The sequence below is a fragment of the Natator depressus genome, chromosome 9 (assembly GCF_965152275.1).
Source record: "Natator depressus isolate rNatDep1 chromosome 9, rNatDep2.hap1, whole genome shotgun sequence".
Classification (NCBI taxonomy): Eukaryota; Metazoa; Chordata; order Testudines; family Cheloniidae; genus Natator; species Natator depressus.
In genome coordinates, this window is record NC_134242.1 from 99,827,045 (window position 1) to 99,851,968 (window position 24,924).

General features: G+C 48.6%; 1 protein-coding gene across 2 annotated transcripts in view; it reads left to right on the forward strand.

Moving 5' to 3' along the window:
- IL13RA2 (interleukin 13 receptor subunit alpha 2) overlaps positions 1-10,526 on the forward strand; it is a 30,924-nt gene extending 20,398 nt beyond the window's left edge. For both annotated transcript variants that reach the window (XM_074963218.1, XM_074963219.1), the window contains 4 exons: positions 1,829-1,980; positions 3,749-3,893; positions 6,215-6,317; positions 7,291-10,526. In XM_074963218.1, the coding sequence (XP_074819319.1) occupies positions 1,829-1,980; positions 3,749-3,893; positions 6,215-6,317; positions 7,291-7,339 (449 nt within the window). In that variant the 3' untranslated portion in view covers positions 7,340-10,526. The remainder of the gene's footprint in view (positions 1-1,828; positions 1,981-3,748; positions 3,894-6,214; positions 6,318-7,290) is intronic.
- Positions 10,527-24,924: the final 14,398 nt, after the last annotated feature.

Genomic DNA, 24,924 nt, shown 5'->3' on the forward strand with positions numbered 1-24,924 from the left:
ACCTCCTCAGTATTAACAACACTTCTGACGGATAGGCTGCAGGGCCTGGGAACGGCCGTCATGACTCCAGACATTTTTCATTTGAAAGTCTTTTTTGGATGAAAACCAGCTTTTTTAAAATGGAAAATTAATGGTGAAAGCTCTTTTGTTCTTTCCATCTTTTCCATCCTGTGACCGGCTCTACTTACCGGCGTCTCTTCCATCTCTAATGGTGGTGACTGCATGCAATTGCTTTATTTTTAGAAGGCACGAATACGCTTGCTGCTGTCTGCAATATGTAACTTCATGCGACAAAGCTGGTTTGACAGAAGGATCTCTTAAGTCCTGGAACATTTACCACTGAAGCCAAAGCTCTGGGTATTATGGACTGGATTATGCCATAGGTTTTTAAGCAGACTACTCTCACAAACGCACAGCCATTGATTTTAATGTGAAATTCCGCTTAAAAACCTCTCTGGCACAGTCTGGGTCCATGATAGACCCTTACTTAAGAAGGGAGCAATAATTAACAATTCCTATAGTAGAACACCACGGGACCACGCTGCCCTTCCCCCCAGGAGGCAGGAAATGCTGTGACTCCTCACAGCATTTGTACACAAGAGATGCACACAAGAGAAGGCAAAGCCTCTGGCAGAGGGTGGATGTCCCCTTGGTGTGTGGACATCTCCGCGCCCAGGTTCACAACAGCAAGCTAACTCAAACCCAGGTGCAGTTAGTGGCAAGATGGAGATTTGCAACAAGCTTTTGAGCAGTGACAGATGATGTGCTGATGCCGACAGGGCAAATTTCTTGCAATATCCTGGACAAACCTTACTGAATTAAATGTATGTATCATTGTGGGCCAGGCATTGTACAGAATTCCATAGGGAGGGGACCACACCCCGCAGGATTAAGAACAGTGGAGGGTGATTAGGCAAATTCACTTGGGTTGTAATATCATCCAAGCAGCACCACCACCTGGAGAGAGGCTCCCATGGACTGGTTCAGACTGGATTCTCCAGGGACCAACAGACAAAGAAAGGACTTAGGTTAAATAGCCTGACTCCTGGCCTTCGTTCTGATCCTGCAAACGGACTGGTTCCAATCTTTGCTGGGAAGAGTTGGAAGGTCTCGGCCCCATCTGTGTTCTTGTTCTGAGCCTGGTAACTGCAGGGAAACCTCCCGGGGGTGGAGTTGAAGGGCTGCTCACCAGCCGGACCCCTTGTTGGCGTTGAGGTGACATCTGGTACCTGTAGGTTCTTATATTGTTTTTTCTGTAATGCTTTTACTTTAGGAATATGTGCTTGCTTAGAAAGAGCTGGGTGGTAATTTAACCATGGCAGTTCCACTGTTCCTTGTCTCTGAGGAGGAAAGTAAAGCAGTCCTGATGTTGCTGGGGAATTCACAGTGTAGGCAGGGAGCTTGGCAGCCTGAAAATACCCCGGTCAGGAGGGAGAGAGACATATGTCTCCACCCAAGAGAGCTGGAAACCTAAATACGGGTGCCCTAGCTGGACCATGGAGGGGAATACAGGTCCAGTTGCCCTGAACTGTGCTGCTGACCAATGCCATTTCAACTGCAATAACATCTCCAAATACTTGCCAGGCATGAAAGAGCTTTAAGTACCAAACCCCATGTTTCAGAGGAAGAATCTAATTCACACTGACATTCAGAACTAAGTATAATGGCCCACGTCTGTCTTCAGCGCAGCCCACATCCACACAGCTGGTTGTTGGGATGACAGTGGACAGTGAGTACCGTCTCGGGAAGCCGCCGAAGTTCAACTAGTGCTGAGAGTAACAACGGTTCCCCTGTGGAAGGTCTGATCTTGTGTCTCTCTCCTTTTCAGTCAAACCTTCTCCCCCTGAGAAGCTGTCGGTTTCCATTTCTGCCTCTGAGGAAGTTCACGTGGAGTGGAGCCCTCCTGCGGGGGGTACCCCCCCACACTGCCTGGACTACGAGGTGCAGCTGACAGAACGGGATGGTGATGATCCCTGGGCGGTATGCGACGCACGGGGTTGTTGATAACCAGCTTTCTTACAAAGGGCTCTCGTTTACGATGAGCAAGAAGGTTGCTCATCATGAAGCCTGTTCCATCTCCTTGCCATCAGAATGGGATGGGAGGGCTGGAAACTGAAGCAGGGAAGGAACAGCCCTAAACTGAATGGTGGGGAGGCTCTTTAGCTGCCAGCAGTTTGTAAAAGTCCGTGAGGAGTGAGGGTTTATGGGTGCATTGGGGCAAAGTTTGACCCGCTGAAAAGAGACACTGGGCTGGAGCCTGCTCCAGACGTACGGTGGTGTAACAGAGGGCAGGATCTGACCTTTACAGATGGTTACATATAAAAAGATCCAATCTTGTGCCTTCTGGATTGGACTGTAAGATCTGCAAGGGGCAGAGAGACGTGGCTGCTAGATTCTCCACTGTGCATGCGCATGGAGGTAAAAGCACGTCATTCCTTCCCCTGGCTGAGCTTAGTGCCCCAGGGCCCTGGCTGTCCCATAGCTTCACCTCGACTGACTAGCCCCTACACCAGTACTTGAATGGATGGAAGGCGGTGGGAACAGGCTGTCATGCCTGGCTCCCCCTGCTTCAGCGGGTGAAGGGGGCAGAGTTGCCTGCACCACATTCTTCTCAGTTCTTGAATGGGTGCAGGGATGCTATTGCAAGCGACCTCCCTGCTTGGTGCCTGACTGGGAAGCAGAGAACAGAGATAGTTATGCCAGACCCCACTTCTTATTGCCAGATCTTGGAGAGAGAAGGGAACAAAGGCTTTAAAAAGGGAACAGACGTGTTTTGGGGAGAAGTATATTCTCACTTCTAGGGGGGACTGTACCATCAGATGTTCATTGCTTTCTGGGTGAAGCCTGCTTTTATAGCTATGGCCTCTAATTAGGATATAGGAGATCTGGGTTCGAATCTAGTGTTTCCCCAGACTTCATGTGTTACCACAAGCAAGTCGCTTTATCTCTCTGGGACTCAGTTTCCCATTTGTAAAATGGGGATAACAGTACTTCCTTTCTCCCAGCTCCTTTGGCCTGTCTGTAGAGACTGGAGGCTCTTCAGGGCATGGTGCTGGCAAAAAGGGGCGCTGGCTTCTTCTGAGGCCCCAGGAGATATTTGAACAACTTTCCAATTCAAACATCCAAAATATTAATTGTCAATTCCGCAGCCTGCACTCGGCAAAGCTTTCCGGGGAATCCACGGGAGTTTTGCCTGAGCAAGGACTTCAGGATTTGGCCCAATGCAAGTGTAATTTTAACTTCTTCAAAGAAGCGGTGCTGAACACAATCTAACGCTGATGTGCAGTGCCTTTCCTCGTGCCTGGTCAGTTACAATTTGGGCTCCAAAATTGTTAGAATGAATTCCTGTCATGCTGCATTTCCTGGCAAATTATAATACACCAGTTAGTGAACTTTATGAAGGGCTCCACAAATTAGCAAGAATAAACTGTGGCCACAGATCACATGCAAGCACAATTTGTTTAGGCGGTTGGTTGGTTTGCTCGTTTTACTCCGGCTGGGTTTGTCGAAAGCCATCACTAAATGCATCTCAAATAAACAAAGCGGGGGGGGGGGTTTAGTCAGCCTCCGAAGCAGCTCTCCCGTTGGCACTGTCTAGACCGGGGGTTAAGTCGGTGCAACGGCGTAGCTGGGGACGTGGAACGACATAGTTATACTGATGTCCGTTTCTAGTGTAGATACCTGGTCTAAATCCTGTAGCACGTAACCAATCAACCTTCTTTATTCTGCATGTTCTCTTGTTTCTCAGTCTGTGTCAACCCAAGTGGAAACTGCCTTTACCTTCTCCCAGTCCAATCGAAGCCATGTCTCATGTGTCCGTGTACGAGGGAAAACAAATGTGTTCTGTGCTGACAAGGGCTTTTGGAGTGAATGGACGCGCGAGTGCTTCTACGGTAGGAGACGGCGAAAGAAACGAGTGCGGCATGGGCCACCATTATCGGTCTGTCTTGGGACTGAGAACTGGAGATCTGGCCCACAGATAGTTTTGCCGCTTCAAAGCACGTTGCAGACATGGGCTATTTCACCTTCACCAAACACCTCCCCATTTTACAGACAGGAAACTGCCTCTTTCCTGTCATGCAGTGCTCTGCTGGCCCCAGAACTGAAACAGTTTTGCTGGACCGGGGCTAATTTTGCAGAGCTGACTACAGAGAGTCCGGCACCCCAGTATGCCATGCAGTCCAGTTCCATGAGAACACTTTCCAAGCCTCCATGGGGCAGGATTTGGGGACTAGGGACAGAGGAGGTGCTGTGCTGTTTGATCTGCCACTATGTGGGTCCGTTGGCCATTGTTTGTTCTGAGTGCAGGACCATGCAGCCCCAGGAAGCAGTGGACTGTGGAGAACCACATCCTGGGGGCAGGATTCCTTCCCCGCTCACCAGCTACTTGACCTTGGCATGGATGGAGAGGGTTTAGCTGACAGAGGGGGATTTCTGGTTGCTGAAATGGGACTAGGGATTTCGGGAGGAGAGAGGTCTAGGAGCAAAGGGGCAGCATGCGGATACAGTCCTGTCCCCCGACTTGCTACAAAGCAGGGATGGTATAGGCATCCCAACAGAAAATCACTTCCAAGGCTGGGTCACAGCCATGGCATTTCTGGATCTGGTCATCCCAGGACAGCACCAGACACAAGATTAGTGAGTAAACCCACTTATACATGGAGTGACACACCACTTCTGGGAAGCAGCATCTGGGGAAATCTTGGTTTAATTAGCTATGACAGCAGCAGTATGAATGAATGCAGGGATAGTGGAACACTCCAACAGCAAGTACTACAGGGTAGTGAGTCTTTGGCCTGGAGGGAATATCTGACTCTGAGCTCGGAGACACTCTGTACTCGCCGCGGGGTGCAGGAGCACACCCCATTCCCCGGAATATGTGTCATCCCACATGCTCAGACTGTCTCTGGCTGCACACAGTCTGTGGTGAGAACTCAATGTGCAGGTGTTTCCCAGCCCATATGGTGTGACCCTCGGGGGTGGAGGTCGTAACAGGGAACCCTCTGCGTTGTGCCCACAGGGAGAGGGGAAGAAGTCAGCAAAATCTTATTGTTGCTAGGAACCTGTCCTACCTTCTGCTGCTGCCTCGTCCCTTCTTGCCTCAGAACCAGCCCAGGTGCAGCTCAGCCCAGCTGTCAGCTCTGGGGGCTGAGGCCACGGAGAGGCTGGAGACTTCACAGCCGCTGGGAGCAGAGTGCTGGGCGGGGGAGAAGGAAACAATCCTTCAACCAGCATCCCTCACCCAAACCACCCCCATCGTGTCTTCCCATGAACTAAATCCCAGTAGCCTTTGCCACCACGAAGGATTATGAGATGAGGAGGAAGGCATGATGGGTTTTTTTGGGTGTGGGGGGTTCCACGTTAATACAGTCAAACTGCACTGGGTTATCATAGGATGCAGGTGACCAATTGTATTGTTTCTGTGACCTGGCTACATGAGCGTCATGGTTACAGTGGGCCCGTCTGGACTGAATTTAAAATCTGTTTCATTATGTTAGCAGCTTTTTATAATTAGGACTCAAAACAACTAAGTGCCCTATACAGCACATATTTGGAGAGGGTTACTCTTCTGGGCAGGGCGCGGGCCAGAGCCCTGGATTCAGTCCTTGGCTGTGTCACAGGCTTCCTGTGTATTCTTGGGCAAGTCATGTCACCCCTCTCGGCCTCACTTCCTCATCTGTGAAATGGGGATGACAAAAATTTCTGTCTCCCCTCTGTCTGCCTGGGCTATTCAGGTTGTAAATGTTTTGTGGGAGGCGCTTCCTTTCCTTGGCGATTGGAAACACTAAAACAAGAATTGTGAAAACGTTAATTCCCTTTGGAAATACACATTATCACCCCCAATTCCACTATACCACTGTAAATCTAAAATAACACCCCAGACTCTCACCAGCATGAGTGAGATCAGAATTGGGCCTGCTGGCTCCAGGGTTGTGACAGTGTTTCCCTCTTGACGTGAGTGGGTGATAAACATTTCAGCTCAGCAAAGAGTGGCAATAGTGGACAAAAGGCGGCCCACAGCGGGGCATCATGCGTCTAACCCTAAAATATTTGCAAGGATTCATGGATGCGTGCAGCATGTTAACCCTAATGATGCACTAACACATATGGTGGGGAAACGGGATTTTGTCCTTGGCTCCCGCCTCTTTGCAGTGTAATGTAATTACTACAGAACGGAGAAATTCCTTGAATGCTTTGTGGTTTGTCTTCACAGTGTCCAGAAAAGATGAAAAGCAGCTGTTCCTCCTCATTGCAGTAGTCTTAAGTTTTCTGACCGTCGTGATAATATTTATATTAGCTGCACAGTGGAAGAAAAGGTAAGCGCTAAGGCAGCTCGTCGAGCTTTTTCAGATTGTGCAGTTAGAAATGAACTGAACGGAGGCATAACTGATATAATGCCAGAATCTATCGCCATTGACCAGTGACCTGGGAGCAGAACTTGAGCCTTAGGCTGGCCCTGAACAATCGTAGTTTCACATGCTAGCAATGACTATTACGTTTAATACGATATACAGTCACTGTTAAGCAACGCCGTTATTGTGCATAAATGTCTAGCTCTCTTTATCACACACATTTCAAAAGAAGAGTGACCGGTTTTGTGTCGGCTTCATGATCTAAAACGTGTTAGAAAGGCCTGGGGACTGGGCAGGTACATCTTCCTGCTAGCTGTCTAGGTCAAGTTAAGGTGATGTAAAGTTACACTTCTGACCAGAGTCTTCTGTTACCCCAGTGTAATTCCCAACTGTTTCCATCCGTTCCCATGAAGTTACTCCCAACTTACACCAGTGGAACGAATGCCAGCGTCTCTGTCCAAAGCCAGGGGGGCAGATCTTCACCCCCAGGGTAAACGTGTCCAGCCTGTACTGGAACTGTCAGTTCACACCGAGGCACTGCCCTACCCCTTTTATGCCACTATCTCTGTAACATGCATTGTTGGGTAGACATTTTCCCCTATTAATGATTGCACAGAGGGAAGCAGGTATGATAAATTAATTACCCACATCCTAGTTACTTAGTTAAATGTTCTTTGGGTCAGAAGTATCCCTTAGGATCTGTGTCAGGCAAATTAACCATGAAAGCTATGTTTAGAATCACTCTTTCTCTATGACCACATAATCACAAAGCACGTGGATAGTCTCTTGTTTTACTGATGCAGGTGTCAATGGAGAGGAAGCGTTAGCTATAGAAATATTGTCACTCTAATAATAGATCCATTATTTGGATGTCCTGGATTTTAAGCATACCTACATGTTGATATGATTTTTTGTATTTGCCTTTTATATTTTGAAGAACAAATGGAGAGAAAAATATATCCCCTACATCTCTATATTTGGAATAATTCCTGAATAAAATGATTTCCAGAGATGCCCTGTGAGAAGTCAGTGGAACTTACTGCTGCATTATACACATGTTATTGATGTCCATAATAAAGACCCATGTCAACTTCAGGTTCCTGGAATTCTTGGCAAATGACATCCTCCAGTGGGATGCTAACCCTGCAAATGGGCTTGTTGTGCAGCTTGTGTCCAGTGGATTGCCCTTAGCATGTCATCCCAAGAACAGACATGAAACCTGAACTTCTTACGAGTCTTTTCTACTTCCCCCCACACACTTAGTATGCTTCTGTAGTCCAACAACACGAAGGTCAGAGAAGTTTATTGACTGATGCTGGAATAACTTTTTATAACATAACGGGGCGAAAAAGGAGGCAGTGGAGAATGTGACGAATAATATCAACAGGTCTGCTGTGTGCGTTTATGAGAAGGAATTGAACCACTGTTAACATGATGGAAACTGAGTGGAAGATCAAGGTTATATCCACCAGCCTAGGAAAGGTTGCTAGATGCTATTGTCTGTATTCAGGTATATTTCCCTGCTGGCTCCCTCGCTACCTTCTTTCAGTCCACTGTTAATTTTTAAACAGTGAACATTATTTAACTGCATTTATTTAATCATGTCATCTACCATGCCACAGTTATTTGTGAAAGTGGATTGGGGAGACCTTGAAACAGTTTTTTGCAGGGAATGGCTGTGCTTACAAATACGGTGAATGGCAGATGGATCATGGGAGGAACAAATCCTAAGGATATGCTGTGAAGTGCTGGAAGGGGATGTCCTGCAGGACTTGGACACGGAAAATGCAGCTTTACAAAGCACCCAGAGGTTCCTAGATCTGAAAGACCCTTATGCAAAGGAATGCCCAGCAGATGAAATGTATGACCAGCTTTAAACGAAGCATGTGGAGTAAAAACTGCCCAGTGCTGATATTGGACAAATCGCATTACACCAATACTCCTTGAGCTTGCTTTGAGCATATTTTCACTTTCTACAACTCTCTCAGTGAACATTATGGGAGGAGGGTTCAGAAGAAGGAGGAAACTTTCAGTGACTAGCTGATGCTTGGAAAGGTGAATTTCAAATCATCACAAATCTGAGTCCAACAGCTGCCTTCATCCGATCAGAAAATAGTAACGTCCTGTAGGCAAAGGGCTGAACCTGCAACCTCGCTCATGGCATGGGAACTGTGTGCGGGATGGGGCTCAGAGAGGGAAGTGAAGCTGGGGGACAAAAGATCTTTTGAGTATGGCACATGCTTGCTTTGTAACTCCATGATTGGGCCTTTGTAACTCTGCGATTACTAACGGAGAAGGGAGCAGTCCTGGACCTGACAATACAGCACAGAAAAGATGAACCCAGGCCCAAGGCGCAGGATGGAATCAGAAAAAACTAAATGCTGGCCCTGAGCTGAGACTCTCGGTACCAACCCACCATGTTCCTTCATGCAGAAATGTTTGGCTCATGGACGTTTCTAAAATACACAGGCAGAGGAAGCAATACACATGAGTGCAGGCGGGAACGTTTGTTTAAAAGCTCACCGGCTCATTCTTTCTTTACTCTGGTTTCCACACGGCACACATGCAGTGCAGCATACTAGAAATGTGCGTGGGACTGCCTGATGGATGGGTGCATCCGTACACGGTTACTGCATGTCAGTCAGGTGTGTGTGCAGGCAAGGGTCCCGCATAGCCAGTGACTTGCACATGCAATGCACGCGTAAATTAGGTGCAGAATTGCACGTGCAAATGGGGACTGTTAAATTTTCAATAAGACATTTTGAGACCAACCAACAACAACCAACTGCCACAACAAACAAATGTTGAGCCAGGACAACTTCCCCCTCCTTGTTTCAGGAGCATCCTGAAGGATTTTACCACAGATGATGCAGTGATTAGCTGATATACCACCTATTCTAAGGTAGCTGCAGCTCCCCCAGGACTCAGTGCCTCGTCAGTGTTCACCGTTAGGAGCAATGAAAGCCTCCCGTAAATCGACTGGCTGGCATGAAAGAACAGCTGATGTAGAGCATCTGCCTGCAGGGACTGCTGCAGTGGGGCAAAGAAGCAGGTCAGCCTGGCCAGGGATGACCCAAATTAAAATGTTTTGCGCGAAGGAAAATGGCTAACACCAGCGAGAGGCTGTTGACAAGCTGCCTGGTGCTCTGTGTGGCTGAAAGGAGGTCCATGACCAGTGGTGTGTCAGGGGACAGACTATTGTGGTTTGTGGTGTCAGCATGTAAGTATGTGGGCTGGGGCGATTAAAGAGACCCAGCGTACGTGGTTGGTATCAGATTGCCTGCTGACTAGCCTGGGCTTTGGTGCAGGTGTCGTGTGTGCTCGTGATCCCCTCCTCCCCACACCCACTGTCATTTCAGCTGGCAATAAGCCATTACGAGCTGCTATAGTGGCTGGTTTGGTTAACCCAAAATAGCCCCCACAGCCGCTGCTATCTTAGTGCTCAGTCTTGTGAGTAATACCGCACGCTCAAATAGGGAAACAGTCATATAGCTGTGGTTCTTGAGTGTGGCAACAGGTTCTCCAGTCGTAACCAAGCTGTATCAGTGTCTGGCCAGCACGTTTTACATAGTAATAAAACACAGTCACGCTGACTCATCTGGTAAGTTCGTGCAGGACACGCAGATTCTTCCGAGAACTAGTGAGTAAGGCACACACGGGATTATTTAAGTCTTGGGGAGGAAAAATGTAATCAAAGCACTTGGTAATGTTTATAGTGGGCAGGAGGAAAAGCTGGGAATTTCCCCCGTCACAAGAATGTTGACATGACGTCCCAGCACGGAAAGGTTGGAGAGGGAAGAAGAAATTAACCAAAAGCGCAGCTTGACTTCTGTGACAGTCGCAAAAGAAATTACACTAATTAAACTTAGCTGCGGTGCTGCCACCTCGGTTATCTCACTCAGGCAAGTGTTACTGCAAAGTTTATTTTTTTAAATGCTTATAAAACAGGCTAAGAAACTGTGTAACTGGGGTGAGGGGTGTCGGCTGCTTGGCCCAGTGGTTGAAGTAGCCTAACAAGACTTTGAGGCTCATTTCAAGTCCACCGCAACTGTCAGGTTGGTTAGTGCCAATGTTGTACCAGGGTCTGTCCATTTACCTTGGACCATATTTATTTCTGGTACTTGTACTTTCTTACTCCTGTGCTGGCTTATTTTCTAAATTAATAAACTTTCTTGCCACAGAAATCAGTGGCCAAACGCCTCCAAACTTTTCTGTTATTCCAGTAGGGGGAAAAAAAGACCAGAATCAAAATAAGAATTTATTCCAAATGCACAAGTTGTTTCTTTACCCTGCTGATTAAAATGTATTATTTTCAGATGTGCACTTCTACCCCGAGTAGCTCACAAACTGTAACAAACCCAAAGAAGGGGGAAGTCCTGCACTGTGTAGTTCTCCAGTATCCAAATTCAGAGACATGCACCAACAATTATTAAAGAATTGAAAGGCCTGAGAGAAAAGAGAAGCTGGTGTAAATCAGCATAGTGCCATTGGCTCTGATTTGATCTCCAGCAGGGGCCGATCTGGGCCACTAGACGTAACGTTTGGAGGGGGTACAGACTCCAGCCAGGTAGGCCTTCTCCAGTGGGGTACAGGGAGAAAAACTGAGCATAGGAAACATCTCAGAGAGAACAAAAACCTACCCCCGTATGCAGCTGGGACCAACTGAAAGCACCATTGCTGGGAATGGAGGAAGCGCTGAGTCATAATCAACCAGAGCACTGGATTAAACCATGAGGCATTGCTGGGAGTGCTCATGCCTGCCTTGCAAGGGGCCTTCCCAAGCTGCTCCAGAAGGGCTCTTCCCTCTTCGTTGTCTAGCCCGCTATGCTATAACAATGCTACTGGTTCAAGGCAGGCCTGCCAGCCAGCTGGCTTGGTGTGACACTTTATTCCTGCTCCATGACTGGGGCCAAAAGCTACAAACATATTTGCTTTTATCCTGAACACTGGCGCCATGACCCAGCGGCTGTGTGCACTGCAGTACAGGATGAAGGGCACACTTGGTCACCTGTGTCCAAAATGCTCACAGCTGGCTGTACAAAGAACAGGCTCATAACCTGGGTTTCTGATGACACTCAGCCCTGTGAGTAACACCCCAAACAAGTCTCAAGTGCACTGCCCCAGTAACACGCAGCAGGCCGAATTACTTACCAGTGATGGCCATTAACCCCCAGGCAGGGAGGGAGACGTGTGGTCTTGAACAGGGAGGGGACATGAATATACAGCTCTGGAGAAAACAGATGTGGTCAGCTGGGTGGGCTTGTGGGTCAGAGCGGGGATTAGCCTGTGGGGCAGAGCGCCGGGTATGAACTAGGGTGGCCAGGTGTCCCGTGTTCGACTGGAACGTCTGATTAGAAAAGGAACCTGGTGGTGTTAGCTCAGCCACTGAGTGGTGGGGTGAAGCAGCAGCTGCTCTCCCCCCACCCCCATCCCAGCCTGCCGGAGAACTGGCTGCTCCCAGACCAGGCTGCAAAGACGATACCAGCCCCATGGGGGGAGGAGGGAAACTGTCTGACCCCCCGCCCTGCTGTGCCTCGATTTCCCTAGCCTCTTGCTCCAGGGACCGCCCCTACCAGCCCTGATTTCCCCACTGTAGTCCCTTGCTTTTGGGGAGGGGGGGGAGGCTGACACCTCCCTCCCCTGGCTGTGCCCCAGTTGGGCAGCCAGGCAGGCTCCACATCAGCTTCTCCCAGCCCGGCTCTGCAGGCAGCTGATGAGTCCTGGGGGATGCGGGAGCGAGTGACAGGGGTGGAGTGGGAGATTGGGGGGGGGGGGCAGGGCCTAGGCGAAAAAGGCAGAGTGGGGGGAGCAGGCTTCCTGAGCGTGTTTTCTCTGGCCCCAGTCACCCAGTCTTGTCCACTCTCCAGCCAGACAGTGGCCTCATCGTAGGTCCCCCCCCCACAGCCAGGCTCCTTCAGCTTCTGCCTGGTTCCCTTAGCTGAATTCCCAGGCTGCCCACCTCCCCCCGGCAGGCACGCTGTGGGCAAAGCCAGCTGCTGCGGGCGCACGCACCCCCCCTCCCAGGGCTGCCACGGTCTAGCAGGGCACCCTGCGAGCAGCCCCACCGGAGGCACACAGCCCTGTGTGCTTGGCCACGAATTGCTCTGCTGCCCGGGGGGGGCTTTGCCAGGAAACGCTGGGAAGCGGGGAAAGCCACCGTCCCAGGGGAGTCCAAAACCTGCGTTACCCTCATTTGAAAGAGCCATGCCGCTATGTTAGGGGTGGCCTAGCGCCTGGGTGGCACAATAATTCGGGCATCCCTGAGAGACTCATTCTGGAACTGTCCTAACCCATCTGGAAAGTGTTGATATTTCTACTAGGCACTTGTGCACCTAAGGGCCCCAGTAATAATAAAACCTACCCAGAATTAAATAATTGTTAGCTAGTAAACTGCCCACTGGCTTTGGGTAGTCAGTAAATACAGTGTTACTTGGCCCAGTTTTAATTTAGGGAAACTGAGTCACAGCACAAGGGGGGGCAGAGGTGGTCGCCCCGACTCGCCAGGCCCTGTGACACGTGTGTGTGTGTGCGGGATGTCGGGGGTCCTTGGTAATGGGCTGTACCACTGAACAGCTTTAAGGTTCCTGAAGTGGCGGGCTGGCGGGGCATGGGGCGCCAACTTGGTAATATTTAAAAACTGAATACTCCAGCGGGCGGGTTGGAACCTCCCCTGCCCCATTTCTGCCCCCATCCACTCCTCTTCTCCCCTCCCCCATCACTCACTTCTCCTGCGGGCATCCGCCTGAGAGCTGCAGCTGCCCGATATGGGTAGGAGGCAGCCCTGGCTGAGTAGGGGCTGGTGCCGGTCATGCCCCAGCAGCTCCCCTGCGTCCAGTAACTGTTCTGTGGGCGTCTGGTCAATAGCTCTCCTGGGATACTGTCAGGCACCGGGGCAGACCGTTCCAGCACGCTCTCCCCCACCACCGACACAAGGCCAGTGTCCGCCAGCCATTCAGGCTGAAGGGAGTCTAACTGCCAAACAATGGAGACATTTGCCACGCTGGCCGGGCAAAACAGTCCGAGCCCAAAGTGAAATGTCACCCCTTAGGCCTTGTAATGAAAAGACATTGAACAATATGGGCCTGGGCTTGGGGTGTGGCTTTGAGACAGGGAAGTGTCTCAAGGGCAGGAAATGGAGTGGGGCTCACACACCCTGTGGATGGCCAATGGCGTCCCCAGAGCTGCGGGCAGGCGACCGCCTCGGGTGCCAGGCTTGGGGGGCACTGAGCGGGGGGTGCTGGTTTCGTTGTCAGTGACAAAAGGGAAAATGGACTGTTTGAAGTCACGTGGTTCAGGTGTCCCGTGGGCAGAGTCATTTTTCATTAACCTCCTAGACTGTTCTGGACCTTTGTAGAAGCTCACGGAACCTTTCTGAGAACGACATTTTCCTCGAACCTCCTAGAATGGTGTCAGCCGGGCCCTCGGGTGTGTAAAAAGGACGGGGCATCGCCAGTCAGCCAGTGAGATATAAGAACGAAGTGAGAGCCCAGCTGTGATATTGTGAACCTTGTTTTATTGTGTAATTGTGAAAGTGTATTTGCGTTTAAGGAGCGACTAATAAAGGACATATTTCATGAGAGGCCAGAAATATCCATCAAACCCCTCTCTAGGCACCAATATAATATAAACATGGTTACTACTTTTAACACGTAATGTTTGATGACCTTCTAAGACTGCGGAACAGAGTCCTCTCTTCAGAGCACTGCAAAGGAGATACGTCCGGTTTTCAGCATCAACTAGCAGGTGCAAGATCCTCACGGACAATGTTACAAATCTGACCATGACGCCGCTAAGTGACACCCATGGGAGACTCTCAGCGTGGAGCAAACTCCATGAAGAGCCGTGTCCGTTGTCATAACACTTGAAAGACAGTGAGCCCCAGCCTGTGCCAGGGCCATCACCCCATGTTTGTTGCTCGTGTTGCCATTCGCTTAAAGCAGAACCCGTCTGAACCTCTCACCTTGCATATCACACCTTGCATTCCATCCTTTTCAGCCCTCAGGGACTTTCTTTTTCCTGGCTGAGTCACCCTGGGCCTCCTGGCTAATCACGTTGCAGTGGGTTGAAGTGTAGAGCCTGAAAAATGACATTAAAACAAGTCAATTATGGTCTGTAACAGGCTTTTCACTCCTGTTGTGAGTGAGGGAATGGAAAAGGCAGACAGACCGTTCTATTGTAGACTGCTATGGAGTTGTTGGCTGGGTAAAGGGAGCTCTTATAGGAGCTAAACCATCGTGACCACTGGGTGTCAGCGTTTGTACTTGAATCCAAATGATCAGAATAAAGCAAATCTACCAGGCCAGACGTTGGTATTTAGTGCACTAAAGTTAAATGGAGGCAGATTCTCTGCTGCCGCTGAGGTCTGCTCAGTAAGGGCTCACCGGCTCCTAGATCCTCTGCCCCAGATCTGCTCCCAGCATGGACTAGAGCAGCTAAATCCCTGCCCCCACCAACTCCTGCCATGGTTGGGATGTGGAGGCTGCAGGGGTGTCCACTGCATCAGCTACACACCTGCAAGAGGGAGAGGGCCAGACGGTATTTCAGCGCTGAGCAGACCTGACTTGCATGTGATGGAGAAAGGATTGTTATTTACCAATGGCTTCTGGAAAGGAATGTGACCAATTTCTAGTTTGTGGCCAAATATAAACAAAGGCAGCTTCAAGCAAGCGGGGGTGGAGGGGGGGGGGGAGGAGCATCTCCCATGGAAGCCTCTATGCCCGAATCCATGGGAGCTGAACAGTGGTGTAAGTGACACCCAGGGAAAGACTCAGCTCAGGCTGGTGTAAATCTGGAGTAACTCCATTACAGTCAATGGAGCCACACCAGGTCTACAGTTACACACTGGTTTAAGTGAGACTGTAGGTGGCAAAGCATACCTTGCACCCCTCTGGCATTCAGCAGGCGCAAAGTGAGGGTGGGTCACACGCTGGGGCTGCTGCAGGGGGAGTGTAGGGAAATACAACTCAGGAAGCAGTAAGAGAAAGCAGCTCCCCCCAAAAACACTCTTCAGCCTATGCCTGCACCATCCCCAACAGGCCTGAGGGCCAACTTCATCCCTGGGTGAAAACTCTCATTGATGGAACAATTGCGTTCAAATCTGACGCTCACAAGCCCCCAGCGACTGGGCCATGCACGTTCTCCTGGCGCCAGGCTGAGTCCCGCTGACGTGTCTCTTCTTCCAGGGACAGCCCTGGGATAATGCCAAAGGCCTCCTAAAACCACATCATGCCAGCCTTCAGCACTGACTTGATCAATTGTCAAACTAGCACCTTTGTGCTTTGGCCCGTGCTGCCCCCTAATGCTTGGGAGCTGCACCCCATAAACGGACTCGTTAGCCTCCTTCAAATCCCGCCTCAAAGCCCTCCCTTTGCTGCGATGCCTACAAAAACCAAGAACCGTGGCGGGTGTGCTGAGCCCACTGTCCGTGCTGCTGCCCAGCATTGTTTCATTGGTTCCTTGTGCCCTCCCACCCCTCCCTTTCGGCTGTACCCTTCTGTCGTCTCTTGGCTTATGCTGAGATTGTAAACTCCCTGGGGCAGAGAGCTCTCTCTTTGTTCGGTGTTTGTACAGCACCTAGCGTAACGGGGTCCTGGGCCATGACTGGAGCTCTTGGGTTCTATGATAATATAAATAATAATGGCCAGGGTAGCTGCTGCTGCTGCTAGGATGATCTCCCATGGCGGCTTAAGAGGATGAAATAGGCAGTTATTTCAGCAGCTGTCACCGAGCTGATTTACACAAGCACTCGCACTGAAACAACAAATGGTGTGAACCAAAACCAGGGTAGTCATTTCTGCATGAGTCTCTGTGTTACCAACCTGTGCTGAATCAACATTAGCCACTTCCGTCCCAAACGAAGGATTTCCACCACCAGGTTCACACTGATGCCACTGACTCAGGTTTAACCCTCTTTAGTCCATCTGCTGCTCTCTCTCCTGGCTAGATTTCGTTTGCAAGGAAAAATTAATTACTCTAATAAGGCAGATTTGATGTCCAGTTTGAGGATCCTGAAGAGCCTGGAGTCACATTTATTGTCTGGTTAAAGCTGGCAGAACTGGGGATACTTGGAGTTTGACTAATGCTGTAAAAACTGCGGTATACATGGACCATGATCTGTTTGTCAAATTCCCATTACACTAGATTGGAAGCTCTTCAAGACAGGGACTGTGTCTCCCTCTAGGTTTGCACAGTGCACTCCACAATGGGGTCCTGATCCTGATTTGGGAGCTGCCATGATTTCTATCCTAAGGGGATATAAATCGGCGCAGCTCCTTTGACTTCGCTGGAGGGACTCCTGTTTACTCCTCCTGTGGAGGAGATGGACCTTACCAAGTCATAACAACAGTGCAATTGAATAGCTTTGTGGGACTAAAACTGTTTACGTCACTGACCAGCAGGGCCTATTTGGGAGAGGACTATGAAGCAAGTGCCTTTTGTGTATATATAAAACTCAGATGTTCTCCGGCAGATCTCAGGAGCACATTGCTTAGAGGCAAACAGATCCATTGGATTCATGTCCCGAACAAATATAGCACTAAGCAAGAGTTGCAAATGAGCTGTTTGAGTGGTGGAAATTGCTCTGCAAATGGCGTGTGTCAAACTCACCCTATGAACACGTAAAGAAATAAACCAACCTGCGGTGAAACAGTGACCACCAGAAGCTTTGTACCAAAATCAATATTAATTTTCTTGCCTTTCCAGATGCTGGTCTCCTGTTGAGGCTACTGTCATTCAGCCATGACATAGAATGATTGCTCAAGGGATCCAACCAATCAGTAACCCTCTACACTAACAGGTGGTAGGCCACAGACATTTCAAAGGGTAAAGCAATTAATAAATCCTAGGCAGAGGTAGTGGCACTGACATTTCGCCTTCTGTCAGCTCCACTCAGCTGGAAAAAGCTGTTTAAAGGGGATTTTACACCAACGTCAGTGATAGCAAAAACAGGTCCTGAGTGAGAACAGGCAAAACTGCCTCGGTCGAACTTGCGTTGGGAAGCGTTGAATTAACAGGTGTCTTGTTTCCGTCTGCCGTGGCTCTTCACTTGCCTTTCAACTCAGTCTGCCCCTGTGGTGGTGGCTTCACCTCTGCAACGTGGTCCCCCCTGCTAGTGTGGGCTGCTGATCCTCAGTTGTACGTATCATACAACACCTTTAACAGCTCTTCCATCTTTCATCTGTCTTGACCCAACACTATGCGACTGTCAGCGCAATGTGTCGGAGAAGGAAGCGACTCCAAAAGAAACAGCTTCCAGCCTTCTCCATCCCCGCTCCACCGAGGTCTCCTGTGTGCACGCTGTCTGGACCTTGACATCCTACTTGTCCTCACTAAACTAATCTGTTGTGGCCACTTCTTCTGATACCGGTGTCCTGCTCTAGCTCACCTGCTGAGCAGTGGCAGAATTCCAGGGCCTTGCAGGCCAGCTTTCGAGTGGAGAAGAAATCAGCGATCTGTGTATATTCTAAGTGTAACTTGCTTTATTTGCCCATGTACACCTGTCCTGAAATGAGATGATCAACTAGCATGCAGGCAATCCCTACTTCCAGAAATCTCAGCCCAACACTCATGATCTGGTGGCCAGCACCTGTGCACCAAGTAGGGATTCTAGCACAGAGCAAACCTTCTTGCTGCTTTCAGTTGCTTCTACTACAGAGACTCTCGCAATCAAACCTCCAGGAACACACGCATTTCTTCCATGGCTAACAACCTGCTTACCTGCTCAGAACAAGAATGGGGATGACTGTGTGTAACAGTGCCAGCTGGGGACACCTGCCATAACGCCATTTTAAGTTTTCCAAAGTGCCCATCAACCTAATACCACAATACTAAGTTCCCCATCTGTAACTGTCCATCATTCACTAGGATTGGCCCTGTACATCTTTCTGATGACACCACATCTGTTGAAACCCCCAACTATGCTTTTATCTTCTGTCCCCTTTACTTCTCTCCCATCATTGTCCTTTCCATGATCTATGCGAAAAGATGCATCTGCTCTGCTCTGATGTAACCACCACAATCAACCCCATCGTCAGGCATCTCTACTGGAGCCCCCTTCATTTCAGGATCTGGTTTAAAATGGTTTTAGACTTTCTCCAGCTCATCTATTGATTCTTTCTCTTTCCTGCCCTCTCCAATCTCCCCTCACTCCTCCCACTCAGTTGCATCTGTCTCCTTTCTGTTCCTCTCCACAACTGAGCCAGTGCTGGTCTGAGCACTTTCTCTGGCCACCTCCGTGAACTTTCCCGGCGCTCTCTGCAACACGACCATCTCTTTTTATAACCTTCCCTCTAACTCTTGGCCATGCTGCTTATCTCCTCTCTTTGCAGTGGGACACTTTCCACGTGTGCATCAGACACCATTTAGCCATCAGTGTTTTCTGTCGTTTGCTGCAGTTTCACTCTGGGATTTAATCCTGTGAAGCACTGGCAGATGCATTTTGTGTGAAAGATGCTAGACCCAGTAGCTCTTCAGGCCTGGGTGGAACGGTGCTGCACTACATGGGGTGGGACGGCAGCCCCCGAGAGGCCACCTCTCACCTGTATGCCACAGTTGAGATGAGATGAGAGTGCGAGCTGGAGATCTCTCAGTATACACGGGACAGGGTTGCGGGGCAGGCATTTGTTGGGAGGGGCCCTGCCTTGTGCTACCACAGCCTGGATTTATCATCCTCCAGGAATGCTGTGTTCCCTGGGTTTTGGGGAGTGCCGAGGGATTCTGGGGCATGTTTCAGGGCAGTGTTTTTTATATTATTGTATACTGTGTACTTCAGTTTCTGGGATGGGCTCATTGGGGGAGATTTTCAGAAGTGCCGAAGAGATTTAGACATCTCAATAGGAGATGGCACATGACTCCAATGGTGCTGTTGGAGATCCCACCCCAGTGTGGGCCAGGACGGGTGACTGGAGGGATTCATTTGAAAGGCAAAATAAAAATAAAATAAAAACAGCTTGAGATAATTTCATCTCCCCCAGACACAGTTACATGTATTTAAAGAACTAACACAACAGAATGTACTTCACTGGCATTCACACAAGGAAAGGGCAAACTAGAATAATAATTAGCAACACAGTTTCCTAGAGAAAGGTTTATGTTTCAAGGTTAAAACCTATAAACAGGCCAGTCCTTCACCACATCCATGAATAGCTTAGAGTCACAGTCATTCTATGAGCATTAAAGACCAATTTATCTGCCTTGAACTGGAGAGCAAGGACCTGATGGAACATATGCCAGACAAACATAAAACATTGAAAGCCTGGGTAAAAGCGTCTTCGTTATATGTATCTACTTTTACCAGCATCATTCTGCTTCCAAAGAGCTGACATCATCTGCCTGGCTGGAGAGTTCTGCCAGCATTTCAGGGATGTGTTCTCTGCTGCTCTACCTATTGTATGTGCGAAAATTGCTTCTTCACAAATATTAAGGCCTTGCATCTGCCCTTGGATCCACATCATCTCACGCTGAGTGAGTGTGACACAGGAACGCTTCTGTCAGTCCCAACAAATGCACCGAGCCCGCAGAGTAAAGGGTCACCAATCGCTTGGCTTTCTTCAGGAGCTGGCTCGGTGTGAATGAACAAGGAGACAGTTTCGGGGGTGACAGACGTCAGTCCCAGTCCTGCCCCTGGCATCCCACTGCCGTCGATGCAAGTCCCCGTACAGAGCTTGGGTTGCGGCACTTGAAGTGCATTTACGTTGTTAAAGGGTTGCTGTTTACCACGCTTGCTCTATTGCATTTGCTTTTCTCCTGCTGAACAGGCCCCAGGTGCTTTTGCCATGGCGAAGGGACATACATGAATGCAGTAATTCTATTATCATTACGAGCACTCCGATGCCGTGATAATGGGCGCCACACAAAGCCCCAAGAGAGATTAAATAGGACAAACCAGTTGTTTAACCAGCCTCCTGACAGCTTTCTCTTTCTGGCAGTTCTTGTATACACACGACTGGTTTGTCCTGTCATAGTCCTCAGCTGCTCTTCTACACATGCATCCACCGGCTTTGCTAACGACAGACTACTGGCTTAACAGAGTGAAGAACCAGGGTCTGTATCATTACCTGGATGTAAACCAACACAGTCCAGTGTACCTAATACTCATTTTGGGGTTACACCCATTAATAAATCAATCTTCAAGAATGGACAGGAGAAAGAAGGGGCCACATTCAGCAGTGAGGTAAATCCCAGGAAAAACTTCCTAGCTGTAAAACCAGTAGGACAATGGAACAGATGCCTGGAGGGTTGTGAAAGTTTCTTCACTGGAAGCTTGTAAAATCCAGTCTGGGAAGTTGTGGAAGCTTCTTCACTGGAAGTTTTCAAAAGGAGGCTGGATAACCCCGTCTTGGATGGTTCCGACATGACAAAATCCTGCATCTTGGCAGACTAGATGACCCTTGTGGTCCCTTCTAACCTGGTGGCTCTATGATTCTGTATTACATGGCAGGTGAATGTTTGTCATAAAACAGGTGTTTGAGTTCCAGGTTTTCTCAAAAACCATTTTATGGCATCCAAATTGTACGAATCTCATGGATAGAATGTGCGTCCCCAAGACAGATGGCCAGAGATCTTTCTGCTCTGAATTTACACTTCCCTTCTCCCTAGGAAACACTGTGATGTGTGATGAAATGTGCGACAAGGAGAAACATGCAGAAGATATGGCAACACGTTCCCAACGAAATGCTTCAGCGGAGCTCTCTGGCAGTGAGCTGGTGCTGATGCCTTTGATTAAAATCTTAGTTGCCTATGAATGGAATCTTTAACAACCCTCCAGTTTTGCTCGGTGTTAAATTCTCCAGTAAGAAGTGGAGTTAAATATTTAAGTAGAGAAATCTGAACATAAATGTAAAATACTTCTATAAAGTAAGCTTAAACAAATCCAAACCAGGAATTATTCTAACAGGAGTTAGGTGACAGATTGCCTTCTGAGAGACATTTTAAATAGTTCAAACCATCCACAAAGAGGTTCTATAAAAGCCAATTGAATAATTAGGCTGTATTTTACTCAAATAGTAATCCAGTTTAGCTGTGACCTAATTACCATTTGACACAGACGAAGGTTCAGAACAGGAGATTTAATTTAATCCTCTGTGATATTGTATGATTGCTCCGTTTGATAGCATTCCCTTCCTCAAGGTCCCTAATGAAAACAAGTGTCTGTAGGCCAGCAGCCCCATGTTACAGCGGTAGCAAAACAGCAGACATTGTCCCATTAACTTACTGATAACGTTTTATTTAAATACCAAGAGTGCTTTATGTACTTGGAAAAGGGAAGCTAAGCACCATCCGTAGGAGAGGGAATGACTCACCCGTTACTCTCTTCATTTCAATCACCCCAAATTTCGCTTTTCTCCATTGCTCACAGTAATTTTTCACCGTCATCACCAGCCCAGCGCAATTAGAGTTTCTGCAGTCCTGTCACTGGGCATCTATCTGCTTCTTCACGCACCTAAAGTCCTTCGAAAAGCTGGCCCTTGGTCGCTCGCCATTTGGAGCTGGTTTCCTGTTGAAGAGTTTGTTTCTTCGAGCAGACCGCATCTCAGCAGCATCCGGCAGAATGTCACAATCGTTACACGGTACCCCGACTGCTGTAGAGAAATGAACTAAAACAATTCCGAGCTTGCGCACTACCGCAGCGCAGCCGGTGACTTCTGCGAACTCTCTCAGTGCTGCCTGCACTAGGAACCTGGGTGCAGCCAGACACAGTGTAACTGCAATGTGCAGACAAGGGCTAACCCTGTCCTGTTCAGCACGTGCTCGGAATCCATGTTTGCTTTGGAAATGGCCAGGGCCCAGCGGCTGCTCTAAGTTACAGTGGGGTGAATGTGAAACCCGCCAGGGAACCGTACTCACTAATAACAGACTGATTCAAGCGTTACCATAATGTCACCCTTTAATATCAATTATGGCCTTCATGAGGAATGTGTGTTTACATGACTTGTAATACTTTTCCAGGTGCCTTCTGGCAGATCTCTACCGCTACCTGGAGCCCCAGTTCCATGGGAGTTTTAACTAGTGATGGAGCAGGGCATAAGTCAGCAGGTGACATATCAATGTTGTTTCCACCATCCCAAGGAGGCAAAGTTTTTCAGGACAGTAGGTGCAGCATGATGTTAGTGCTCAGAACATGGGTGTCTAATCTGTGCACATACCTGGTTGTGCTACAGTACCCACCTCCTCAAAAGTCACACACAATCGCTCATCTGAGGCCCCTGCTCAGCCCAGTCAGAGCCACCGTGTGATCCCTGTGCAGCCAATAGGAAGTGATGCAGTTATTGATGGGGTGACGTCTGTCAGGAGGAGAAAACTGCCCCAGGCACCGGGAGGGCTTCCATGTGGCTGAAAACATCATAATACTTCGAAGTGTCAATCATGGCATCAGAATCAGAACTGTAGGACTGGAAGGGACCTCGAGAGGTCATCTAGCCCAGTCCCCTGCACTCAAGGCAGGACTAAGTATTATCTAGACCATCCCTGACAGGTGTTTGTCCAACCTGCTCTTAAAAATCCCCAATGATGGAGATTCCACAACCTCCCGAGGCAATTTATTCCAGTGCTTAACCACCCTGACAGTTAGGAAGCTTTTCCTAATGTCCAACCTAAACCACCCTTCCTGCAATTTAAGCCCATTGCTTCTTGTCCTATCATCAGAGGTTAAGAAAAACAATTTTTCTCCTGCCTCCTTGTAACAACCTTTTATGTACTTGAAAACTGTTACCATGTCCCCTCTCAGTCTTCTCTTTTCCAGACTAAACCAACCCAGTTTTTTTTCAATCTTCCCTCATAGGTCATGTTTTCTAGGCCTTTAATAATTTTTGTTGCTTTTCTCCAGACTTTCTCCAATTTGTCCACATCCTTCCTGAAATGTGGCGCCCAGAACTGGACACAATACTCCAGTTCAGGCCTATTCAGTGCAGAAGAATTATGTCTCATGTCTTGCTTACAACACTCCTGGCTAATACAGCCCAGAATGATGTTTGCTTTTTTTGCAACAGTGTTACACTGTTGACTCATATTTAGCTTGTGGTCCACTGTGACCTCCAGATCCCTTTCCGCAGTACTCCTTCCTAGGCAGTCATTTCCCATTTTGTACGTGTGCAACTGATTGTTCCTTCCTAAGTGGAGTACGTGGCATTTTTCCTCATTGAATTTTATCTTATTTACTTCAGACCATTTCTCCAGGTTGATGCAATGAAAAATCTCTGTGGTAAATGCTACAATGACATGCATAAGCTCTTGCTGGTCAAGCTGCCTCTTACTGTTTTCAGAAAGGAACAATAGTCAAATGAGGTTCTTGGTGTTTTACTATGTACTTGGTGTTGCAGTGATCAGGGGCAGCCCGGGCAGGGGAAATTTTTCTGCAGGGGTGGCAAGAGACATTTACATCTTCACCCTGGGACAGTCACTGCTCTTGGCACGTCAATGGGTGATGATTTTGGTTATAAAACGTTTTGTCTAGGGGCTAGTTAATGTAAAGCACCCCTCGGTAGCTCTCACAGAAAGGATCTTTCTATAAAGGAGGGCCTGCTTGCTGTGTCATTTCTTTTCTTTAGAATACAATGGGGCTGAGTAACTGCTCTCCTCTTGTGTGAATCAACATTTGTATGACCTGGTCCTTAGCCCCCAAAGCATTAAACATTTGGGACCCAACGAGAAGGTAACATGAATTCTGAGCACCATACAGTGCCCCGCTCGGAATAAGCATTCGTGGGATCTAGTCAGAGCATTTAATAACCTTGAGTAAGTACAATGACTGGCACCAGATAACTCGTGGGCACGTCTCCACTGGAGTGGGAGATGTCATTGCCACCTCATAGACATGCCAGTACTAGCCCTGCTCAAGCTAGCATGGCTGTGTCTACCCAAGCCGGTCCTTCCAGTGCCAGTGTAGCTGGACCCTGCGTGTAAGGCTCTGTGTAAAACACTGGCATCTTTTGGCAGCCCAGGACAGCAGTGAAGGGACACAGACTCATGGAGCAGAATGGCGGGTTGGCGGCATTAAGGGAATTTCTGTCTTAACGGGGCTAGCCTCTTTTCTTGTACCAGTGGCACAGCTGACCAGTATGGCTTGTGTGAGAAGTGGACTTATTGGTTCCCATTTAGACGATTCCAACGTGAAAGCTGCAGGCTGAAGCTTGTCTCACAACAGCGTGCAGGCAAGGCCCCAGGAAGACTGTCCCCAAAGTCTTCTGAAACCTAATCCGTGAAACTGTTCAATTGCAGCGTCACACCATCTGATCTCAAAGAGAAGGCTGCATCTCGCCCGTCTGCTTTGGAAAACGAGAGGTGCTAAGGTCCGTGGGTTTATTCCCCATTAACACTGCCAAGGAATGGTGGCTGTTTTACCGTAACAACCAAGTAAGTGTTGGCTTAAGTTACCGTGCCACAGCCATAGGAAGGGAAGACAAACATTCAATGCGTTCTGCGGACATTCGTTTTCTTGGGTAGGGCACATTTTAATCAGGGATGGGTAGAGGAGAGAAGAAAACAAAGTGAATATTTTCTTGTCAAAAGACCATGAAAATAATGAAATAAGAATTATTAAACCAACAAAGTTTCTTTAATAAATTAATAGCAGCAT